General features: G+C 33.1%; 3 protein-coding genes across 3 annotated transcripts; 2 read left to right on the forward strand and 1 right to left on the reverse strand.

Annotated features, from left to right (window-relative positions):
• Positions 1–2,013: 2,013 nt before the first annotated feature.
• Positions 2,014–2,322, forward strand: LOC110738917 (transmembrane protein DDB_G0273707/DDB_G0273361-like). Its single transcript, XM_021919376.1, has one exon. The coding sequence runs from the start codon at positions 2,014–2,016 to the stop codon at positions 2,320–2,322; it is 309 nt and encodes a 102-aa protein (XP_021775068.1).
• Positions 2,323–9,159: 6,837 nt separating this feature from the next.
• LOC110738900 lies at positions 9,160–12,940 on the reverse strand. The gene is made up of 6 exons (XM_021919357.1): positions 12,063–12,940; positions 11,615–11,780; positions 11,116–11,292; positions 10,942–11,025; positions 10,237–10,315; positions 9,160–9,988 (listed from the first exon to the last, which is right to left on the reverse strand). Exons 1-6 carry the CDS (start codon positions 12,395–12,397, stop codon positions 9,543–9,545), a joined length of 1,287 nt encoding a protein of 428 aa, XP_021775049.1. The 5' UTR covers positions 12,398–12,940; the 3' UTR covers positions 9,160–9,542.
• A 6,602-nt stretch (positions 12,941–19,542) lies between these two features.
• Positions 19,543–23,933, forward strand: LOC110738901. Its single transcript, XM_021919358.1, has 3 exons — positions 19,543–20,506; positions 23,291–23,370; positions 23,470–23,933. Exons 1-3 carry the CDS (start codon positions 19,736–19,738, stop codon positions 23,618–23,620), a joined length of 1,002 nt encoding a protein of 333 aa, XP_021775050.1. The 5' UTR covers positions 19,543–19,735; the 3' UTR covers positions 23,621–23,933.
• Positions 23,934–24,188: the final 255 nt, after the last annotated feature.

The following is a 24,188-nucleotide window of genomic DNA, read 5'->3' on the forward strand; positions in this document are numbered from 1 at the left end:
CTTAAAATTAGCAAAAAAAAAAAAATAACACAATTGTCTCGTATACATGTTAATAAATGTCTCGATTTAAATGTCGTTATTTTTATGTTTTGTTGCGTGCTAATAATTATTTGGTTATACGTATTATACTCCGTACTAGATACATACGTTTCTCCTAAAAAAAAAGATACATAAAATTAAAACAAATGGAATAACATAACTTAATTGAATAAATAAACAATGAAAGAAGCATGCTAGGCTGAGAATGAATGAAGATTGATCATCTTAGTTTGGTCCAATTGTATATATTTGTACGTCAGATATTAAATATAGTCAAGCAGAGTCAGCTGATGTTGGTAGAAGAAAAGTATAAGTAATAAAATAAGATGACATACGAGATGAATGGATAAGCATTAAAGAGAGAGTATTAAAATCCAACACAGAAAACATTATTGATTATTCTAAATAAGATGAATAATTCTTTAATTTAATCCAACCGTCACACTTGCACTCGCACATGTAGCGTACGTTAGCATGAGCCAGCCGTAACAACTAGTGGAGCCAATTTGCCGCGTAGTTTTAAAGGAGTTAAATTTACTTTTAAAAGGGGGTGAAAAAGAGACTACTCATTTGGACGGAAAGGGCAGTGATCAATGACAATTGAGGGGTTAAATTGGCTATTGGACTAAGTCATTTGACTCTTAGCTTATGCTTTGTAACTTTGTAAGCATTAAAGTCAAATTATTTGAATCATTAAATTAATTAAACTTATGCTTTGTAACTTATTACCATTAATGTCAAATTATTTGAGAGATTAAATTAATGGAAAATGCTATACATAGCCCTTAGGGCTATATATAAGTATTTAATTTACTCTAGAAAATTGTTAAAAATTTAGAATTTCATGACAAAAACACACTAATTACACCGATTTGCGCGTGTTTTTGTCATGAATTCCTAACTTTATACATTTTTCAAGAGTAAATTTAATGTTTAATTATAGCCCTAAGAGCTATGTATAGCATTACCCTAAATTAATAAAGAAATCTTAAGGCTGAAAATAGGTGTGTGAGCAAATTAAAACTTCTAGATACTTCGTTATGTTAATCTCTAACTTGAATATACTCCGTAATAAGTACTCATCTCGCACAATTTTTATGTGATACTCCTTATTGAATATTGATACTTCTCTCTTGGTATCTTTTGGTTGGTTACATACTTACATCTTGGTTTAAGATGGTCAAATACTCTAATTACAATTCTTGGTACAATTAATACTTCATGTCTGCCGTAGTTGTCTAACTTAAAAATTTTGAACATTTAATAATCAATAAGTTACTCCGTATGACAAACACGTACATGCATATGTATCATCTACAATTGACCAACAATTAGCACCAATGCTTCACTCTCAAAATAAAATTTAAATCTCAATAACATCCTAACACATGTGGCATGCATATGAAGATTGAAAACAACAAGCCAAGACAAGATAAGAAGGCTATAAGTGATTAAGTGTCACCTTCTACACTTAATATATCAATTTCAACTCTTACAACAAGCCAAGACAAGATTGAAACTTTCACGAAGACTTCCATATCAATCTAGAAAAAGCAAAAGACCCAAAATTGACCCACCCCAATCAAGAAGCAATAGCTTACCCAACTCAACAAGACAACACAAATTATACGAGTACAAGTAAACAACAACATTCATTCCTTTTTTTTTTTTTTTTTTTTTTTTTTAATTTTTAATTGAAAGTTGGACTGCTTCTACTTTACGCGTAATATTTTACATATTTATCACAACAGGAAACTTTCTATAGTTTCGAGTTCTTCCCTTTTCTGACCGTCCTTCCTTATTTATAATATTTTTTCCAGATCCTTCTTTTTTTCAACCCTATATATACCACCCCTTTATCCCTTCTTTTTCTCCAAGTTTCACTAATTCCACTTTCTTTCAACCATCTTTATTTTCTCTCTCCTCCAAAAACTAAAAAAAAAAAAAAAAAAAAAACTTCTCAATTTGTTGAAGATGATGTCATCAATATTCAGTACGTTTGAAGCCATGGGCGCTGAATCGTACGGCTGGAAACTCGTCGATTTTACTCCTCAGAAGATCTCTTCTGAATCAACGACGGCCAAAACAACGAATCCGTCGAGTGTCGTCGAGAATAAGAGCAATCATAATAATAATAATAATGGAAGTGATAATAATAGTAATTCATCGTCAGTTTCGGGTTCGGTGAAGAAGGAATCGATGAACAATAACAACAAGAAGAATCCTCGGTTTGCGGTGGAATTGGATGGTGTTCATTGTTTCGAGACTATTGTTCCGTACTGATCGATCATATTAGGGTTATAATTGATATGATTTACAAATAATTGGTAGTTTTTTTTTTTTTTTTTGACGATTTATTTTATTGGTTTAATTGAGTCCTTAATTGAGATCTTAGATGATTCGATTTATTAATTTCATTAATTGTAATGTATATAAAACTGTATTATTCTATATGAAAGATTATTGTTGCTCTTTATTTAAAAATTTTATGGTTAATTTTATTAAATCGGTTTGGTAGATCGAGTTTCTGTTACTTTGATCTTTTTGGTAATTACGCTGTTTCTTGCTTTCGCCGAAATTCGAGGTAGAATAATTTTGGTGGTTGCTTTTGGAAGAAGCAAAATTGGAGGGAAAGAATCAGTTAGTTTGTTATTGTTGTTTCAAACCCAAAACAGAGTATCAAATTAAATATTAATTAAAAACTGTTATTTTTTTTTAAGGGAAATCCTGAAAGTAACGACCTTGGTTGTAGTATAGTTTATTTTTAAGATTAAACTGTTAAGATTGAATGACAAGAAAAGAATTAAACCTAGTTAGAGTTTTTATGTTAACCTTGAGAAGATATGTTTAATTTCAAACAATATGGAATTATGGATCGCTCAAATTAAAGAAAGAATTGGATAGTAAAGCATGATGTTATTTCTCTAATGATCATAATTCTAAAGTTTATTACACTCTAATTAGAATCTAGAAATAATACTATTAATTACACCTAAACTAATAAACATTTATTAAACCGATTTACTCGTAAATTGTCAATAAATTTCCAACTTAATATTAAAAAGGAAATATATGAAATGCTTATATGCTGAATTATAGCTACGTTTGGTATATAAGTAAGATTTGAGTACTCATTATTCATTAAGGGCACTTCGAGGGTAAAGACCCATTGCTCTTTTTCTCACTCCTAAAGATCTTAGTTCATTGACTAAAAGTCATATTAAGGGCATGTTCACATTTATTTAATTTCAATTCAATTCAATTAAGTTCAGCTCCAATCAGTTCAACTCAATCAGTTTATTTCATTTCTTAATATCCCTCTCTCATAAAAATATTCAGTTCAGTTCATCTCCTAATTTTCCTCTCTCATAAAATATTCAGTTCAGTTCCGCTCCAATCAGTTCAGTTCAGTTCATCTCAACTCAGTTCAGTAAATATGAACAAACTCTAACTAGAGGTTTCAAACTAATGCTCTCCACTAATTTATACTTCCTATATCTTCTTATAAAATTATTGAATTATCTAATGGATAAATGATGATGCAAAATTGCAAATAGTTAAGGCATTGGAATATTAGGATATTGAAATGATGGAATGAAATGCACCGAGGAAGGTTAAGGCCTATAATTAAAGAAACCTCATATTTGACTTATCATAACTTATCTATCAACTAATGGTCAACAACAAACCAATAATTCATGTCTATCTACTTAATTATCATCTAAAAGTACATCCAATACTTCTGTTTTTAATAGGAAAAAATAGTTGGTCAAACAAAGTAGATAATAGACGCCGTCCCTTTTACTTGTTCTATTTTTTGCTTACTTTTGGTTCCTTGCTTTGTCTTTAGGCGCAAGGCATCTAACAATTCTTCCACTCTTTAACGTTAAAACGATAAAGCAAACAGCGGGCCAAACATTAGGAATTAGTATATTCTAAAGAATCTAAATAATACACTAGAGAATATATTGAGATATAACAGGATGTTATTATGATCTGAGAACAATATCATACAAGTATATGTGATATTATTATGATACTAATAAGAGTCTATTAGGATTGTGATGGTCTATCAACATGTAATTCATTATAAATTTATAAAGTTAAATTTAAAGTCTGTTCACATTTACTGAACTGAGCTGAACTGAACTGAACTGATTGGAGCTCAACTAAATTGAACTGAATTGAGCTAAATATTTTATGAGAGAGGAAAATTAAGAGCTGAACTGAACTGAACTGAACTGATTGGAGCTGAACTGAACTGATTAGAACTGAACTGAATTGAAATTAAGTAAATATGAACAGACCCTTAATATGGAGTAGAATAATTTTGAGACTTAATTATTGTCATTGGTTTTGATGATAGAAACTTATAAAGTTAAATTTAATATGGAGTAAAATAATTTGTTAATTAATTAGTTAGTCATCAATCATTTTACTCTTGTATCATTTCCTATCGGGTCATGATTTGTTAATCAAATGACCAAATATGTTTGATAAATGTAAAGTGACAACTAATTAATTTGGAATGTACTAAAACTATAATTCATGCCGCATGTAAATTAAATAACCAGAATTATACTTGTAAAACTAATTTTGAACTATTAGGTTTGTACAAGAAGTATATAAAACACGTGAACTGTACTGTATTAAAACAATGAAAAATAAGATAATAATATTAGTTAAATAATATCAAGACATACAGTTAAATTTCGTTTATATCACTACTCCTTGTGGTTGCACTCTTAATACATAAAGTTTTACCTTTGACTAAGCTAAACATATTTATTAGCTACTGTACATTATATTTGTCATAATATTTACTTTGATATGATAAAGTATAAAACATATTCTAGGCCTCAACCATTAGCCTAGGATGATATTCTTATAATTGCATCATTAGTGAAGATATTTGAAGGAATCAACTGGCAATTTGTGAGACTGGGCACTTGAATAAAGACAGCTATGAAGAAGGCCAAAGTGCATGGTACGTACCTCAAATAGATAATTAATTTCCTACGAAACCGTGGTGACCTGGGTCATTTAATTATGTATTAGCGTGTAACAAAGGTTTAATTTCTTGGTTTTCATTTTGTTTTATACGAAATTGTCAAATGTCAATACCAACAATTGTATGGTACAAATTGTACTGTTCATGAACTTGTTCTCAAGGTAACATCTAAAGAGTTGAGTATTTATTGCGTAGGGGAAATACTAATCAAATTTGATGAGAATGATAAGCTAAAATATACGGAGTACAATCTATTTTTTCTAAAAAAAAAAATGCTCATTTTTCTAATTGTAGCTCATAATCAGCCCAAAAGATTCAATATTTACTGCTTCATCATGCCCTGATTGAGTTCCGTACTCCGTAATTAGCCTTACTTTGGGCCTGAAGTTTGGACAATTTTCATTTGTAGTTTATAAAGTCATAACATGGAATAATACTGAAAATTTTACACTACAACCCGGTATAGCTTCTGCTACCTACACCCCCCTCCCCAAGTGACGTCATTTTGTTCTTTTTTGTGTTTACTTTCTTTTTTTTCTTTTTTGTAATATACCATTGCAAGTTAATTCAATGTTTTGAGTTTCAATTCCATGTAAAAATTATTGTGCTTGTATAAAATAAAGAGTGTGAAGAGATTTCCATGGTATCAATTATAATAAAGCAATTGATGATCCTTTGTTTCAAAAAACTAAGCAATTAATGATCCTAACTCACAAGAAATCAACTCAATAAGCAAATTGCAAGCCTATTCGAATCAATTACAAACAAATTGCAGTTGCTATGGCAGCGGTGGTGGCGAGATGATGGTGGTTATGTGGCAGCGGTTATAGCAGCGGCAGCGAGACAACAATGGTCATGGGGCAATGAGGCAACAATAGTTATTGTGGCTTAATTAGTTGAGTGGGTTAGAGGGGGAAAGTGCAAAGGATTAAGAAACAGGGAAAATATAAAGAAGCTCAAATCACCATTGATAAAGCTTGCTTCTGATTTTAATGAGAAGTGTATAATTTTTAAATTTTTTTATAAACAAAATACTCGTATAATTTTATAAACAAACATATAATATTTTAAAAATGAACATATTTATTTAATAGTCGTAAATGAACATACAATTATTTAAAATTGAACATATAATATTTCCAAAATGAACATATTTATTTATTGGTTGTGAATGAACATACAATTATTTATAATTGAACATATAATATTTCAAAAATGAAAATATTTATTTAACATTTGTAATTGAACATATAATATTTCAACTCAACATATTTATGTAATAGTTGTAAATGAACATACAATTATTTATAATTGAACATTTAATTAAGGAGCATTATCATAGATGAAAAATGTATAAAATTTATAATTTTTGTACTTGTTATTGAAAAACTTTGAAGGTAGCACACACTCCTTATTGTAATTGTATGTAAGAATCATTTCCATGACAACTGCTATATAGCACACACTCTTATTGAAATTCCTTATTAAATTTGTAAAATTAACTACTTAATGATATAATTGGGTGCTTTAATTAAGTATAAAAATATGTTTATCATATATCAAATTTCTAATAAATGTATCTTAATATGCATTTGATCATATAATATTATGTGATTGAACATTTACCAATTAAAAATAAACATTTATCAAAGATATTTCCACTTCAAAATATAAAAAGAGCAAACATTAATATGTGAATGATCATGTGCTAATATATAAATGAACATTAATTATATTAATAGTCTATTAACATGTGAATAACTTCGTACTAATATATAAATGAACATTTACCGAATTGAAATTGAACATTCATAAAAAATAGAACTTTCCACTACGAACTAAATTTACAAATCTATACTCATATGAAATAGATTAAATCAACCAGAAATTTGCGACAATTATACTCTTTTTTTAATTTTTTGAGTCCAGCAATTTTATAAACTAATAACACACCACAAATTTATTTATTTTTTTTTACAAAAATAAGTAAAATTATATCATCATACTTACTTTGATACATTTTCAAGCTGGATGTTTATTTTATTTTCATGAAAACACAATTGCCAACAAAAATCAGTAAAAAAAAACTAGGACATCAAACTTGTGTTTTCATTTCAAAAATCAACAAAAACACTTACAATTTCGATTTTCGACTTTGTTTTGGTATTTTTTTTTCCAACGATTGTGTAAGTTTATCTCATATATTAGACATTGTGCTTGACTATTATAGAGAATTATAACTTTTTACTGAAATTTATTTGCAAATATTGAAGATTTTGATGAGAGAGAAAATGGAGAAATAAAATGAAAAGAATGAAGGGAGAAAATTTGAATGGTGGTTCAATTTTTTTTTTTTCATAATGTAGTGTGTGGGGTATAGATGGTTACTGTAATAACTTGCAAGAGGATAGTATATGGGAAGTGAGGAGTTAGTAGGAGGATGGGTAAAACGGTACCGTTTTGCATGGGGGTGTAGGTAGTAGACTACACTAGGGTCTAGTGTTCACTAATTAGAATAATACCACCAGTATTGCACAATTAACCAATGTGGAGATCAACTAATTTAATTATTACTCGTAGTAATAAGGAATTAAAATTTTGGGTGCTTTACATTTTACAATTCTATTTTGGACAAGTCCGTAGCATATCAGTATGATCGTCATGAAAAGGCACAACATGACATAACACTATTCTTGTTGAGCCATGGACTAGGCTTGGGTCACATTTTCTGAGAAGTATGATAAGATCTACCAAGCATGCTAAATTAAATAAGTGAAGTTAAGTTCAGACAGGCATGCGCGATTGCACGACATTACACAGTACACAAGCACATGAATCGAACTTGAGTCATTTCGGGACTGTACTTGAGAAAATTTCAGCACGAAACATGGCAAGTGGATTCTTAATGGGCTAGGCCCAAGGTATGCAGGCCCAACTACAGCACTTCTTAATGTGAAACTGAGGTACAGTTGTATGTAACTAAACACTTACTTCGTTTAATACTACCTCCGGCCTAAATTACTCACAACTTTGGAATATTTTATATCTCACAAATAATACCCCAAAGTTGCGAGTAATTTCGACCGGAGGTAGTATACCTTTACCAAATTACCGCTGGTTAAATGCTGTCTCTATCCTACTGTGTAGTTGATCAAGTGTGGAGGTCATCGTCAAAAGAATAGTCTGGGTTCACAACGGTCCGGACTAGAGGTGTCAATTCGGATAACCGAATCGGGTCAATTTTTAAAGTTGAGTCACACTAAATTACTATGTCCACGCGAGTCAAAATCTAAATCGGATATTTTTCAGATCGGTTTTGAATCAGGTCGAGTGTGCTTTTGACACCTCTAGTCATCACCAGTTGCAACTATTAAGCTTAAGAAAGTGCATATTTACTCGATTCAGACATATTAACCTGAATCTTCATATATTTCATGTGACATTGTTCTGGTAGTTAAGAGCCTAATTACAACTATGCAATCTTGAGAAAGCTTTCTCCAGACGATACAGAAAACTCTTTTTCGGATGGCATATATGATTCCGTAACTAAATAGGAAACATTTTCAGAAGAAAAAATCTTGACAAGATAACAAAAGACTAAAACATCAATACTAATCAACTATCTAACCGACTTTCACTGGTTAAGATGATTTTTTCTTAAGGTAAAGAGAACAACATCTTAGTTGATACATACTATAGTAAGAGTCTAATCTGATTGACTGAACTGAGCTGAACTGAATATTTTATGTGAGAAAGAAATTAAGAACTTAACTGAACTGAACTGAACTGAAAATAATCTGAAGAGAACAAGCCCTAACACTTGCATATGTTGAGTTGTTAACAACCCTACATTTAGATAATCCTGTGTTACTATGTAGGACTTTTCCAAAGGCTAAAATCACAGTTAATCCATCAATCTCAGTCTCAATCTCAATCTCTCCCTAAAATTTATGTGGTATCAAACAAATAAAAGTGGTAAATTGCTAATAAATCCAAAGGTATAACAGCCAAGTACACCAGAGACAAATTTACCAATCAGTATCAGAACAAACAGAATTCAGAGAAAATCAAATTGATACAGAACAAAAGAAATTAATTGACACAAAACAAAAGAAATTTGATGATAATATATGGACAGAATGAATATTTGTTTAGCAAGATCATAATAATAAGAAATGGGCTACTCAGCTAGCAGCAATAAATTGAAGAAAAAGGAGAACGAGTTTCTGCTGATATACAAATTTATCATCTACTAATTTCTTCAAGTACAGCTTATGTAGCTTCATGCTACTGTCTACAACATGCAAAACTCCCTAGGATATCGCCTTATGAAGCTTTTGTTCCTGGATTTTGATTTTTCTTTTATACTTTTCAATTATTATTTTTTTTTTTGGGGGGGGGGGGGGTTGGGATTGTCTTCCTGCACAGGAATATTACGATCACGTGATGCAGGAATGTCAATACTACCTCATTATAATTAGAGCACCTCCGGTTATAATTTACCTCCTATTCTTCCGAGTTTTCGTGCAACACCAAAGATAACTGCCTTTGTTAGAAGCCCTCGATCAAGACTGCATGCAAGAGCAACTGCCCCGCTAAAAATGAGGAGTTTTGGCACGTTCATCCCTCCTTGTTGTTTATCCTCAGGAGGAGCTACTTCAGTCGTCACTGACTGATCATCACCACTCAACAAAGAATTTAAATAAGTTGGGTTTACTTTAGTGGTGATTTGGGCCATGGAGGCGGAGGACGAGAGGGGCCCACCGGCAGCTCTTGCTTTCTGGTAAACTCGTAGACCAGGGTCGATCTTCTTAACTGCTCCCCACATCCCTTGTCGTACACCAAGTTTAGCTATCTCCCATGGAATGCCCATGTCTTCGTGATGAAACAGAAGCACTTCACATGCTGTCATCTGTCCAGTTCCTTGACTAGATTCCACTGTTTAAACAATTTCATAAAGACAATCAGGACCCTTACCATTCACAAAAAAATAAAGCAGAAAGTACAAAATACAAGATACGGAGTTGTAATAAAGGTTCATCTTTTCTACTAGTCTTATATACGGAGTATGTACTAAAATTGGCATATAGCCATAGTTGTATTTAGGACTGTATTAAATGGCTGTAAGTCTGTAACTCATGATCACAACTCAGTTGAAAATTTTAAATAGGAACCATGAGACCTACCAGGGCGAATACACCAACTCGAATAATACAAATCCACACGTCTTGGCTTGTCTTTTCGTGGTACAGAATTGGGTACTCCCTGATGAGAAAAATGAAAACAAAAAAGATTAGTATAGAGCTTCAAATGTTGAGCATGTGAAAATACATAGTAAATTACAATATGAAAAAGGTGGTGTTTGTATAACTTATATAGAAAAAGAAATGCACTTCAATAGCAAGAGGTTTGATCACAATGATGCAAAGTCCTTTTCCACTTTATTAAATGCCCCTTTTAGACTTAAAGAGCTCAACAAAGGCAGCCCACATTGTCCTTTTTCTACTTCTATTTTATTAGTCTCCTTCCAAGAAGGAAAGGGAAATGAGAGCAAGAGGGATTAATCACAATAATGTACTGTTCTTTGGCTTTTAGACTATGATCAACTAAATGAGCACGACTCATTAAATTGTATGTTATTGTTATTTATTGTGAGATAACATTTGATCTTCATACAATGAATTAGGATCAATTGAAAACCTCTATTATTTAAATTTCCTTTCCCAGGATGGAACCTTGTATAAAGGAACTGATGTATTGCCATTTGCCAATATTGTCAACGTTGATTTGGGAGGGAGAGCTCAACATCTCTAATTGTAGAGATGTGAACATCAAAACTATATGTAGTATCATGATAAACATTATACCAATTACCAAGTAGTGATATGTACCTTTGTCACACAATAATATGTTCTTCCAGACTCCCATATCCTACGGCCAATTATGTACTCTCGGTCACTGCAGAAGAACGGGAACTGCACACACAAATAACAAAAGTCAATCACATGCAACAGATAAATCAATCCGCCATTCCACCACAACGATTCATAGAAAAACTTTCTTACCTTGCGAACCCATTGTACAATCATAGTTCCTGTGCTTTGAGACTCCTCAAGAATTTTAGAATCTATGAGCATGGTGTCCCACTTAGGTCGAAAGTCATCATCCCAAAAGAAGTCTCTCACCATCTCAGGCGTAGCATCCTCAAAGATTGTACTACTACGATATTGAGGAGGACCGGTCTAGCAAAAGCATACACATGAATTTCACAATAAGTTTATAGTCAAATTTAGAAACTCCATCACATACACTAATAATTTCCTATGTATTTATGTTATGGCTTCAAAATCACATGCACTTAAATTCCTTCACATTTTTTGTAATGGCTTCAACTTCACATGCATAAGTAGCTCATAATCAACCATTCCAAATAACTACAAAGCTAACACAATCAAACAATGATCTTCTTAAAGGCGGCCGACAAACAATTAACTTCATATGCCATTAATCAGTGTAATTAAGCTACTATCAAGCAAGAAATCCCTAGATTATAAGGTAAATTACCTCAGGGTCTCGCCGCCAAGCTCGATATCTCATGGTTGGGGTTGAACGGTCCATCATTGGTATCCAAGAAGGACCTCCATCTTTCTCCTCAACAAGCTTAAAAAGATGTACCATATCACCTTCGTTCATAACACCATTCTCTTCACCTTTCTTAAGCTTTGATGAACTACACAACAACAACCAAAACCCCATCTTTATTATTCACTTCCAAATATCCAATATATATTATAATACCCAATAACACAACTTAACATACTCAACATATATACTCAACATATAAATTTCTTAGTTCTTACACATATAACATGCACAACTTTAAACAAGATCATTCAACTATGAAATGAAGTTTAGGCTACAAAAACCCATAATCATACACTAATTCCAAATAAAATGGAGCAAAATTATGAACAAAAAATTAGACCAAAAAAATCCCAGAGATTGAAATTACCTGCTACTACTGGAGGCATCAAATCTGGGTTGCAATGATAATGTTTCATTATTTGCACTAATAATTTCATTTCCAGCTGATTGCCCTTTTAAGCTTGAAAAGTTGAAGTTAAAAGGAGTGAAGTTCTGAATAGGAGAATAAGAAGGAGCTGGAAAATCCGCAATTTTTGATAGGAATGAATCAAACAAGTTCTTATCCAAATTCTCCCACCACTTTGGCCGCCATGTCCATCCAATTACAAGACCAAGAACAAAGGCAGTCCAAATTGGAGTAATAATTAGCATAATTTCAATAAAAATTCCTCCTCCAATTGGAAATACTTCAGTTAATCCCATTTCAACCCCAAATATGAACAAATTGAGCAAAACCCAGAAACTTATTTGCACAAAAGATTACAACTTTAACCAATTAATCTCCCCCAAATTAGAAAATTTGGGGTTTTTTAACATGGGATTCAAGATATTGGCGTGAAACCCAGAAATGAAAACCCAAGAACTTTTTCCCCCCAATTTGAGAGAAAGAAAGCTAGAGAAAGAAAAAAATGAAGAAAAATGGGGGGAAATAAATAGGGATAAAAATAGAAGTAATTTGTAATTGAGAAATTAATGAGAGAAAAATGAAGAAAATAGAGGGATATGGAGGGATAAGGATGCCACAGTGGATGAGGCGTCTGAGGGTCAGAAGTTCTCTTTCCCAAAACAAGATGAACCAGAAGAAATCAACCTTATTTATTTATTTAGTTAGTTAATTATATTTTATTTATTTTTTATGAATTTAAAGTACAACCATTCATAATAAAGAATCTGGCAAAGTGGAATTGGAAGATTTTATTAAATTTTTGTGAAGAATATAGATCCACCAAAAAAAAATAAGGGGACCAAACAAAGAAATTAAAAACTTGCTAAAAAACAGAAATTCGTGAAAGTTGTAGTGTTCAATTCACACGATAGACTATATAGAGATTAGAGGAGAGAGATAGAGGCCGTGTAATATGACACGGTTGAGAAATGAGAATTGGGAGACTTTTATTTAATTTTTCACGTTTATTTTGACTAATTTGGACGGCCGAGTTAAATTACTCTATTTTTCCTAACTTATAAACATCATTTTTTTAAAAAAAAAAAAAATTATATTTAGGTGGGTGTAGTATGATTGGGAAACCAAATCATGATTTCATCATACTTTTGAAGTCTTATTATTATTAAAGCAGTTTTTTTGGGGGGTGATGAATTGCTTATTTTCAAGGGGGGGTTGGTGTTGGATTGAATTCAATGAGCTTGTGTTGAGATTGGTGGTCAAAATTGAAATTTTTTACTAGTAGTATGATATCCTTTATTTGAGTTGAATATGTTTACTAAGATCAAGAATTAAGTCAAATTAAATTAAAGCTTATATATAGGAGAGTTAAGGTTGAATCATTCATGGATTGATGTGTACGTGTGATGTTTGGTTGTTACAAACTTACAAATGATCTTGTTTCAATAAGTTTTTTGAATGAGTGATTTAAGTCATTTAACAATTAGTTGTGATACGGAGTACAAAAGCTTTTTAAGCATATAAATTCGTCATCAAGTGTTCTGGTGAGATGTAAGGGGGGAAAGACTAATTCATTGCTCCTTGCGCACTTCCACCTCAAGATCGATCTTGGATATTGCCTTCTTTTCTTAACATAGTTTTACAAATAATTTATATCAAGTAACATGTCTTGCTTACATCAATTTCACAATAATATATTTTGAGTTCGAAATGACATTATTATTATTGTATTTTTGTAATATTAGGAAATTTATTCCCTAAAATTTGATCTAAATAGTGAATTGATGATAAGTTTTCTAGTGTAATTACAAAAAAGCTAAAGTAATTAAGCTACATTATTAAAAATAATTAAGGTGCTTCTTTTAAAAATATTATTGATACTCTGTGGTAAAATATATGATATATTTGTATTAAGTTTAACTTAGGGTATTTTCTCATTGACTGAACTCAGCTAAACTGAACTGAACGGAGCTGAACTGAACTACACTGAATATTTTATAAGAGAAGGAAATTAGGAGATGAACTGAACTGAGCTGAGCTGAACTGAACTGAACTGAATTTCAACGTATGAGAACAAGCCCTTAAACGCAAGTCACCATTTAGCAATTTCATACAAGCAAGTAGTCAGATTCCTTTTAAAAACTCTTATTCATGTACTCGTATATAAATATGACGTACACGTATATTTATGTACTTTTAGTACTTCCCTAAAGAGAGATCATATGAGAATAAAAAATATAAATAAGTATAATTATACTAAAGTGTAATTTTTTTTAAAGGAGTAATAAATATAACATTAAAAAGTCTTTCTCATGAAAGAATGAAAATACTACTCCGTATTATTAAGAAGGTGTATTCATGTGATTTACATAGCCCTTACTGAAAATACACTTAAAAAGTACATAAATCTCATGTTAGTGGAAATTCATGATAGAATTGAATCAACTTTATAGCCTTGAGCAAAGATGATGATTGTAGTGATGTCCATTAGATGAAACACTACCAAAAACACATTTCACGTTTTTTATATTTACATGATTAAACTAACCTATGCTACATCTACATGATCTATATTCCAAATTTCCAAGGCTATTATTGTTGTGGTCTTGTGGACCTTGTGGATGCATATCATAGCCGCAATTGAACTTTTATCACTCGTAAGTCGTAGCTACGCGTAAGCACTATTGACTTCTGTCATAATCTAACTTTTTTTTTATATTAGTTACTCGTGATTCAAATGGAGTTTGTGGTAAGAGTGCAAGACACAAAGAAATAATTGCCACCACTTAATTAAGGATAATAAAAAAATTTAAAAAGTAATCGTTAATAAGAAAGATAATCAATGATTTTCTTTGTTTTTGGTTAATTATAATGAGAGTATTTCCTAGTAGAGTGTTTACGGAGTATAAAAAATTACAAGGTTGAGACAAAAGTGTTTTTGTGACAATAAAAATAATTCATGGTGAGCGGGAGTATCAGGCTCAAGTCGTATTCACCTAATCAAAAATAAAACCTAAATCCACTAACTATGTAGATAGGGAAGAAGAGTCAAACCACAGGGAAACAAGTCAATTTATTCCTAATTAATTATAAGCAATCTAAATTATCAAGTAATCAAATTTGTTGTAAAAGATTAATTAAACTACTAAAGATAAAAGTAGGAAGGGAATAAAAAGGGATGTAAATCAATGAAGGAAAACCTAGGGCATAGGTTCACTAATAAACAATATTTCATGGTAAATCATAATAAGCAATCATCAAGCATCAATTAATCAGATTATAAAGGGCTTTCGCTACGTATTACAATCACAGAGTTAATTTACCGGTATTAAATCTCATCTCTCGAATCTCGACTTAACCATTTATAAATTAGTCCGCCTATTGAAAGTAAGCCTAAACTTCAATTCTCATCTCTCGAATCTCGAATTAATATTGCTAAACTCATACAATTAAATCTGGCCAAACCTAATTGCATAGCATTAAATCAATCAATAGGAAATTAACCAAGCATTGATGATCAACAATCACAAATTACCCCTTCATATTATTTATTAGATCCCCATAAACCCTAGAAATAAATCTACTCAAGCATAATTAAATCTAAACTAAACAAAATAATAAAACATGACATGATGAAAGAATTAAGAAAATAACTGAAATTAAAAGAGAAGAAATTGTTACCAAAAGAAATCTGGATTAAGGAATGGAATTAAGAACAAAGTTGAGAGAATTTAAGAGAGAGAAAATATCCTAAGTAGAGAGAGAAAGTCTAAAAGAAGGTAATCAAAATTACGTACAAAAATCGTACTTAAACATCCCTAAAACAAATCCTAATTGGAAACTAAAAATCTCGACAATCGAGTCCTCTAAAAACACGCTCCCGATCGGGCGAAGGGTCGCCCGATCGGGCCCGCCTTTTTTTTCCTCGCTCTTCCTGGGCAGCCGCGCCCGATTGAGCTTACGCTCACCCGATCGGGCGCGCCTTCTTGCTGGTGAATCCTTGTGCGTGCCCGCCCGATCGGGCGCATACTTGCCTGATCGGACCCGGCTTCTTCTTCGAGACTTGGATTTCGATTAGGCTCGATTCTTCGGCCCAATCCGGATTTCCTCTTCGGGTCTTGAATACTCGGTCCAAATGCCCCGGTATCATACACCGAGCCCTTAATCACCGGCTCTAACCGGTCATGGGCTTCAAAGACGGTCGTGTCCTCCTAATGCTCGTAGTTGTTTCATGAAAAATCCGGAAAACGCTCCAAATGTGCAATTTCCTACAAAACTCAAGCAAAACTACAAAAACACTAGAAACACACTAAATAGTAATAAAAGTAGCTCTAAAAGGCCAAAAACGCTACTAATTATAACCAAGGGACAGGGGTAAAACGCTATATAAATTGGACATATCAGTATCATAAATTCATAATTATTGAGGGTGACATATGTAATTTTTTTTTTCTTTTTTGATGAAAAGTACTTTGAAAGTTAGGAAAGTCTTTTTTGAAAAAAAATAATTTTATCTTATAAGTTATAACATAGGATGGTAATTGGTAAGTAATAAAATTCCTCACTATATCTTATCGATCCATACTTTCTAATTTTTTATGCTCCTGCTTACTAACACACATTGTACGCTAATGCTTAAAATAAATAAATAAATAAATAAAACCTCATCAAATTATCTCATTTGCAATATATTGCGATTTCAATCTATTATAGTCATTGTCAAAAAAAAAAAAAAAAAAAAAAGTTGGGATCGGATCCAAAAAATAAAATCCGAATTATAAAATAAGTTAACATCAGATCATTATTTTATGTGCTGTTTTTTTAATCGCTGAATATCTTTAATTTCATAATGAAAAAAATATATGAAAATCACATATTAATAAAATACATATTATTACGAATCTAACAAGACCCCACTTGATATATTGTTTTTGTATAGATTATCGTATATTTAATATCAAAATTTGGTCAAATTTAACATTTTGATCAAGGACATGTGTCTCATTGACTGAATTCAGCTGAACTGAACTAAATTGAAATGAACTAAATTGAACTGAATTGAACGGAGCCGAACTGAACTGAACTTAACTGAATTGAAATGAATATTTTATAAGAGAAGGAAATTAGGAGCTGAACTGAACTAAACTTAACTGAACTGAACTGGATTTCAACGTATGAGAACTTGCCCCAAATCAAACCAGATCAGATAAGTTAAGATAAGAAAAAATAAGGTAAACCAAACAAGCCCTTACTCACTAAATTTAAAATCAAAACAACTTATTAAAACAATTTTGAAATCCTGAATCAGATATATGGTTGCCTAATTTTGTTCATCATAAATCATAAGCAATAAAACCACTACCCTTCATAAGCAATAAATCATAAGCAATAAATCATAAATCATATATGGTTGCCTAATTTTGTTCATCATAAATCATAAGCAATAAAACCACTACCCTTCTTAACTTGCCAGACCCACTTGACCCACCCTAACATAACTACCCTACTTAACTTGCCAGACCCACCCTAACATAGACCCTCGACACACCTATTTCACTAACCCACCCTAACACAACTCGACGTATTACAACCCACAAACCGACCCTTACCTAGTTTACCCTTTTCAGCCTATCTCGAGACTCGGCCCACTCCATCCCTTACATTGCTAGTCTTGTGTCACCTCAACATAACCCTAGAATCACCTAGTCTGACCTAGCCGTCACGGTTCGTTGGTCACTTTTACTTTAACTAATGCACTATTTATAACTTTGATGATTTATAATTAATGATCAATAAGGACTAATATAATCATGTGAGGCCATTATGTATTCACCTCATTTAATAATGTCATAATTTCAAATGACAAGTGTACCAATTTTTTTAAAAGAAAAATGTTTTGCTCCATAGATCAAACCTTTGAAAAATTTAGAAAAATTTGACATTTGCTACCAGCGAAAGCACTTTGTGTCGCATTTGCTACTTGTTTAATTTTTAATTTTACTTTGCTACCACCCAAATTCCCTAACTATATATTTCACTACCACATAACGATTCCCGTCAATGTTGCTGTTAAGTGGGGCCAAATTTATCCATCACCACACCAATTTAGTAACCCACACCACACTAACCACTCACCAACACTTAATGGTCCCAACTCCTCACAAAAACACCTCACTAACCTCTGCTAGCCGCACCTCAAGCATCACCACCATTCACCATTGCCGACATCACATCAAACCCCTGCAACTGCTACCGGCGCAGTAATTACCCACAACGTCGATCCACTGCAACTCCCCTGCTTTCTCCAACATCACCAAGCTTAGCCCACACTTCAACCCCCATTGCAGCAAGCATCGCCTGGACCAACACTCCCGTCTGCAGCACCACCGCAAAAAGCCACGCTCCACTAGCAGCCTCGCAGGACCATCAATGGAAGCCGACAGCCCAATCGAACAAATAGTAGCCCGCAAGAAGCTCTAATTCAGCCCGTAATTTCAGCATTTGCAGCTCCACAATTGGCAATTTGCTACTCGAAATTAATGAAATTAGGTGGCTAAGATGCATCGAACCTCCCAATCACTCCTCGCCTAACCCCGAAATCATAGCGGCAAGGGTTTTTGAGGGTGGAGGAGGAACAATTTGGGGGTTTCAAGGGTAGAAGATGAATTGTTCTAGGGTTTCGTGGAAAGGGAAGGGGCTTTGGGTAGGGGATTGTGGTTTGGGGCAAGGATAGCCGGTCGCCGACGGGGGATTCGGTAGTAGTGAGATTTCGGCTTTTAAGGCAGCATTGATGGGGGAAAGGGAGGTGGTTGGAAGGTGGCTGGGGATGGAGGGGTGGTTGGAAGGGTGGGTAGACCCCACCAACGAAAACAATAATGACATAAGTCATCTGGTAGTGAAATATATATTTTTGAAATTTAGGTGGTAGTAAAGTAAAATAAAATATTAAACAGGTAGCAAATGACACAACGTTATTTCGCTAATAGCATATGTTAAATTTTCCAAAAATTTTCTACGAAAACAGAAAGCTTTTTTTCATCCAACATAGCAACTCTATAAGTCCATAACATATAATTGGGCCAAAATCCAATGGACAGCCTAAATTCATCAATGGACAATGATTGGGCATTATCCAATAAACATATGAATACCAAAGAGGCCCAAATATCAAAAGATATTTTCTATAAAACCAAAATCAAATTATAAAAAAAAGGAAAATGCTATACATAGCCCTAAGGACTACATATAAGCATTTAATTTACTCTTGAAAATTGTTTAAATTTAGAAAATCATGACAAAAACACACTAATTACACCGATTTGCGTGTGTTTTTGTCATGAATTCCTAACTTTATATATTTTCCAAGAGTAAATTCAATGTTTATATGACTATATATAGCATTATCCTAAAAAAAATTAATAATTAAAAAAATAAAATAAAGTACTTTATGCTAGTGTAGTAAATTTATGTTTCACTTTCATGTCTGAAACACTCTGATGTTTCACCTACACTGAAAACCAAAGGAGAGAGAGAAAGAGAAAGTTCCCAGAAAAACAATCCTTCAAAAATTCAATTTTCATTTTTTTTCTTAAATTTAATTATTTTATTTTTTAATTCTGTAATTAAAATTCAAAGCCATGATCTCAGCATCAAGCTCAAACTGGTTAGACCGGCTCCGATCATCTCGAGGTTTTCCGACCGGCGAAGAACCGGATCTCGACCGCTTCTTATCCTCCTCAAGTTCAGGTTCAGCTCCAACCGCCGATTCAGCAACTCACTCCGATTCGAATCAGTCACACGCGCCGCCGATTCCGGATCGTTTGAGGAGAGAGAAACCGCCGGAGTGTAACCCTTCCGCCGGAGAATTCGCCGGAGTTTTATGTGGGTTATTCAATATGGGCGGAGAATCTTCCAGAACTTTCTCGAAGAAGAGTTCTCGGAAGCAGGCAAACCCTAGATTTTGCGGGGCGAGTTCGGAGAGCGAGTTGCCGAGTGGACCCAGTTCGTCGGACGATTTGAGGAGAGAGAAGAGTGATAATTGTGGGTTTGTATCAAGCGGCGATAATAGTTTGAATGATAATAGTGGGAATGTTAGGGTTGATGAGGTGAAATTTGATGATGATGTTGTAGAAGAAGTAATTGACTTGAAATCGTATTCGAGAAGTGAGGTTACGATAATTGATACGAGCTTTGATGAATGGAAATCGGATAAATGGGTTTTTAGGAAGAATGATGAATGGAAAATCAAAGATAAGAAGTGTAAATTTAAATCAAGGGTTTCAAGTGGGAAGAAGAGGAATTTGTTGGTTGATAATTTGGGGGATGATAAGAAATTTGATGATGATCAGCTGAATAAGAAGAACAAGATGATGGTGAAGGAAGATGATAAATTGTTGCAACTAAATAAAGTAAGAAAATTAATAGTAATATTGACTCTAATTGATTAATGGGTTTGTTTAATTTTCTTGCTAGTTTGAAAAAAGGGTTTTGCTTTACATGGAATAATGATAATGATTGGGTTTTTTTTTTTTTTTTTTTTTTTTTGGGGGGGGGGGGGGTTTATTCTGTTTAAGGTGATTTTGATGGTGTTTTCTTGCTTGAATCTCATTATTTCATGTTCAAGATGATGTGAAAATTCATGGGATTGTAGTTATTCGTAGTTTAAGCTTGGAATTAGGTAGGAATTGTGAATTGTTTCGAGTTTTTGGTTCGATTTTCATGATTGAGTTTGAACCTGTTGCCGAACTCTGAAGTTATTTGTTGACTGGTTTTTGTGTAAGGAATTCATTGTAGTATCAGCTTGTGGTTGATTTGAACCAAGTACGTATTATAATTTACATAACATTGTTTAGTTTCTGAATTTCTATCATCTAGGAATTATGCATCATGTATATATGATAACTCAAGATCAAAAAATGTTTGTGGACAGCTTTGTTTCTACTCTGTGATTGCCACTACTTTTGGCTTTGAAGAAGTTGTCAGTGCTTTATTAATGTGCTTATGTATGGTGTTTGTATGTGTGGTTGAGTGCCGGCCTTCCTATTAAGAGTATGAAGATCTGCAGTTATTTTCAGATAGCCTAAGAGAATCTCATCATAGCATTATTTGCTGACATTTTTAGGGGCATGTACTATTCATTTTCATGACTATGGGTTTGCCATGCCAGGTTTGTTTTAAGAAATTTTAAGTACCAATCCAAATGTGTAACCTCTAAATTTTATGTTAGGGCACGCTCTTTCGAATTTTGTTGTAGGATCTTGCTGAAAACTCTGTCTTTCTTGCTCCTATTTGCTGCATCGTTGCTAACTGTTTGAAAACTCTGGTGGTTGTGTTCTAGGGTTCGCTTGATTTTCTGAAATTGCTGTAGGGCAAGCGGGGGTTGCCAATACACTAAAAGTGTTGTGAATTTTCTGACTGTATAAGAAGGGTTCATTGTTTTGCTCTGACTGTAATATGGGTTGTTGCTGATTTAGTCTGTTATATGAGGAGCATGCTTCAATTTTATGTCTTGATTAGGTTACTTATTTATTTGTAGTGAATAAGCTGCATTGTGCACTCTATTTTTTCTAGCTATTTATGAGTACAGTGTTGTGAATTTGACATAAAATTCTGAAGAATATTTTGCTTCTTGGCTGTAGTTCAGTTTGGAGTCATAGTGAATGATCTAGGATGGCTGATTCGTCTTCCTATTCTAAGTTTATGATAAATTGTGAAAACAGGTGAGAAAGAATAGATCGAGTAGTGGGTAACTCAACAAATTATGTTTTAGCCAAAGAGAAACCTTTTCCTAGTTCCTTTCTTCTGGCTTTTGTTTCAAACTAATTGTCATGCCAGCAAACGCTTCAAATTTTCATTTTCATACTAATATTAATCTGCTTTAGCTTCAGGTGAGTTCAGTTTTTTCTGCATGTATGCTTGCAGTATTCACTACTAGCATGTTATTTCAAGGCATGGTTTTGTAAAATATGCCTGAACTTGTGCAGAAGACTGGGCAGCTTGAAACCTGTGTGTTTGTAAACTAGGCTAGAAGTCTGAGAAGCATAGCCATTTTAGTGTACCGTAGAAAAGGAAAAAATACAACCGTTTCAATTCCTGGGATTTAGTTTCATAAGGGTAGCTTATAGTTGAGGTTTCAACCAGGTCTGATGACAATGCTGTCTTCACCGCGTTGATTTCTGGGTTTCGTTGATTAGTTGCATTGGATAAGCTTTAGTTAACGGTCCCTTTCTGCACCCTGCTTTGACACCAATGCAACCATCATGAGCTAATATTTGCTGTAATTTCCTTGTTGCTCACATTAAAACCCCATGTTATACTGAAATTCACTTATAATGCTGTTTATTAGAATTTTCTTATCACACAAGAGACCTAATGACCGCAGTGTAAATGTATGATCATATTGCTAATATTTTTGCAAGACTAAAGAGTAGCTTTCATAGTTTTCATGCTGGGCGGCCTGCCTGAATCAGTTTGTTTGGGGATTCGGAGGGGGCAAGTAGCATTCATTTGTCTGCAGTTGGTACGGTACATCTTTCGTTTAATTCTAGGATGCTGATCCTCGCAAATAATTGCTCTACATTTCCATTCTTACTGGTGGTAACTGGTTCAATCTCACTCTGATGCAAACACGAGTGCGTTTCTCACTCATATGCTCACTAATGTGTGTTTCGTCTATTTTCTGTTCATTTTCCTGATCAACTTATGAACAAGATCTATGTTGTTCATCAGCACTTTCTTGTCTTTCTGTCTTGTCAGTGTGTTAGATGCTGTTGCTTATTACTTCTACATAAAATCTTTTGTTAGAGATTTTTGTTTTTTTTTTTGTTATAGGTGTTTTTAGTCAGCATGTTTTTCTAGGAACTGTTATTTTATGCGAATTACATGAATTATAACTAAGTAACAAACACTTCGTCTTATTGACTTTCCTTTCTTGGTCAAAAATGGCTGCAACAGCCTCCAGTGAGTATTTCTAGGTTGTTTGATGGAATTTCTATGCTTAATCGGTTAATCCTTATTAATTAAATATGGAGGAGTGATTAGTTGCGTAATTATATTATTACCGAATGGGTGTTCCACTGTGTTTTTAGTCTTTTTACTGAATATTGTCGAAAATGTATTATTTTGTGTAGTTGTTACTTAGTTCGCGTTATTAATGACCTGTTCTTCTCTGTGGTTTCTATTATTTCATGCAGGGACAACCCCAGAATGACAAAGAAAGAAGACCTACAGAGGAGAGAGAGAATTTTCCTGGCAAAGTATCTCAAAGGAGGAGGCAAGTTTGTTTTGGCAACACAAATTTTGTGATCCTAATTTCTAATCATTCGTCGTAGCACTAAAGTTAAGCATATGTTCTATTACCTTTATCCTTCAGGTTCCCTTGCCCGAGACCACCCAAGAAAACCAGAAAAGAAGACTCACCAGTGATCCTCCTAAAGTCGATTCCATCAAGCAATACTAATGCAGCCATAAAAGCAGGCAAATGCTTTCAAAAGAAGCGCCCTAAACAGATGAAGATCGTATAAACTTTGAAGAAATATGGTATACCGATAATTAACTAATTTTATTCAATGCCAATTGGCATAGCAACGCGTATGCGAGGTAATGTAGAGTGTAGAGGACGAATTCGTCCAATCCTGGAGATATATCAACACCTGCTGCTCTATCTGAACTTAAATTGAAAGATGGATTGTGTGGTCGTATTCGACTTACCTGTCCCAATCTATGTGCTTCTTGTGTGTAGATTGTAAATTGTACTGCAATTTTGTTGTACTGATGTTACTCTAAATTTTTTTACCTATCATTTAATATCACATCTCATTTTTTGGTCTTGATACATTTTCTATACCATTGTGAACAAAACGGCCTAATGTTTGGTGTAGATGATAATTCAATGTCATTTTTCTCAACATTATTGGTTGCTTTTTCTAATGTTCTTGTCTTGATCTGAACTATTAAGTGTCCTATGATTATGATGTGTTATCGTTTAATTGACACAATGATTTGTCACTTTTCTTTAAATATTAGAATCAAATTTTAACTGTATTAATTAGATTGTAATGATGTAATTTACGCAAAATAATGACTTATTTT

The sequence above is a fragment of the Chenopodium quinoa genome, unplaced genomic scaffold (assembly GCF_001683475.1).
Source record: "Chenopodium quinoa cultivar QQ74 unplaced genomic scaffold, ASM168347v1, whole genome shotgun sequence".
In the NCBI taxonomy this organism is placed as follows: Eukaryota; Viridiplantae; Streptophyta; class Magnoliopsida; order Caryophyllales; family Amaranthaceae; genus Chenopodium; species Chenopodium quinoa.

What these genes read in the sequence shown, in the direction of transcription:
- LOC110738917 (XM_021919376.1), top strand. Translation starts at nt 2,014, where the DNA reads ATGATGTCATCAATATTCAGTACGTTTGAAGCCATGGGCGCTGAATCG.
- LOC110738900 (XM_021919357.1), bottom strand. Translation starts at nt 12,397, where the DNA reads ATGGGATTAACTGAAGTATTTCCAATTGGAGGAGGAATTTTTATTGAA. An exon ending in CATATTATTGTGTGACAAAG is followed by an intron (nt 10,316 to 10,941) that starts GTACATATCACT and finishes TTTTCTCATCAG; the next exon opens with GGAGTACCCAATTCTGTACC. An exon ending in GAGTTGGTGTATTCGCCCTG is followed by an intron (nt 9,989 to 10,236) that starts GTAGGTCTCATG and finishes TTGTTTAAACAG; the next exon opens with TGGAATCTAGTCAAGGAACT.
- LOC110738901 (XM_021919358.1), top strand. Translation starts at nt 19,736, where the DNA reads ATGATCTCAGCATCAAGCTCAAACTGGTTAGACCGGCTCCGATCATCT. An exon ending in AATTGTTGCAACTAAATAAA is followed by an intron (nt 20,507 to 23,290) that starts GTAAGAAAATTA and finishes TATTTCATGCAG; the next exon opens with GGACAACCCCAGAATGACAA. An exon ending in AAAGTATCTCAAAGGAGGAG is followed by an intron (nt 23,371 to 23,469) that starts GCAAGTTTGTTT and finishes TTTATCCTTCAG; the next exon opens with GTTCCCTTGCCCGAGACCAC.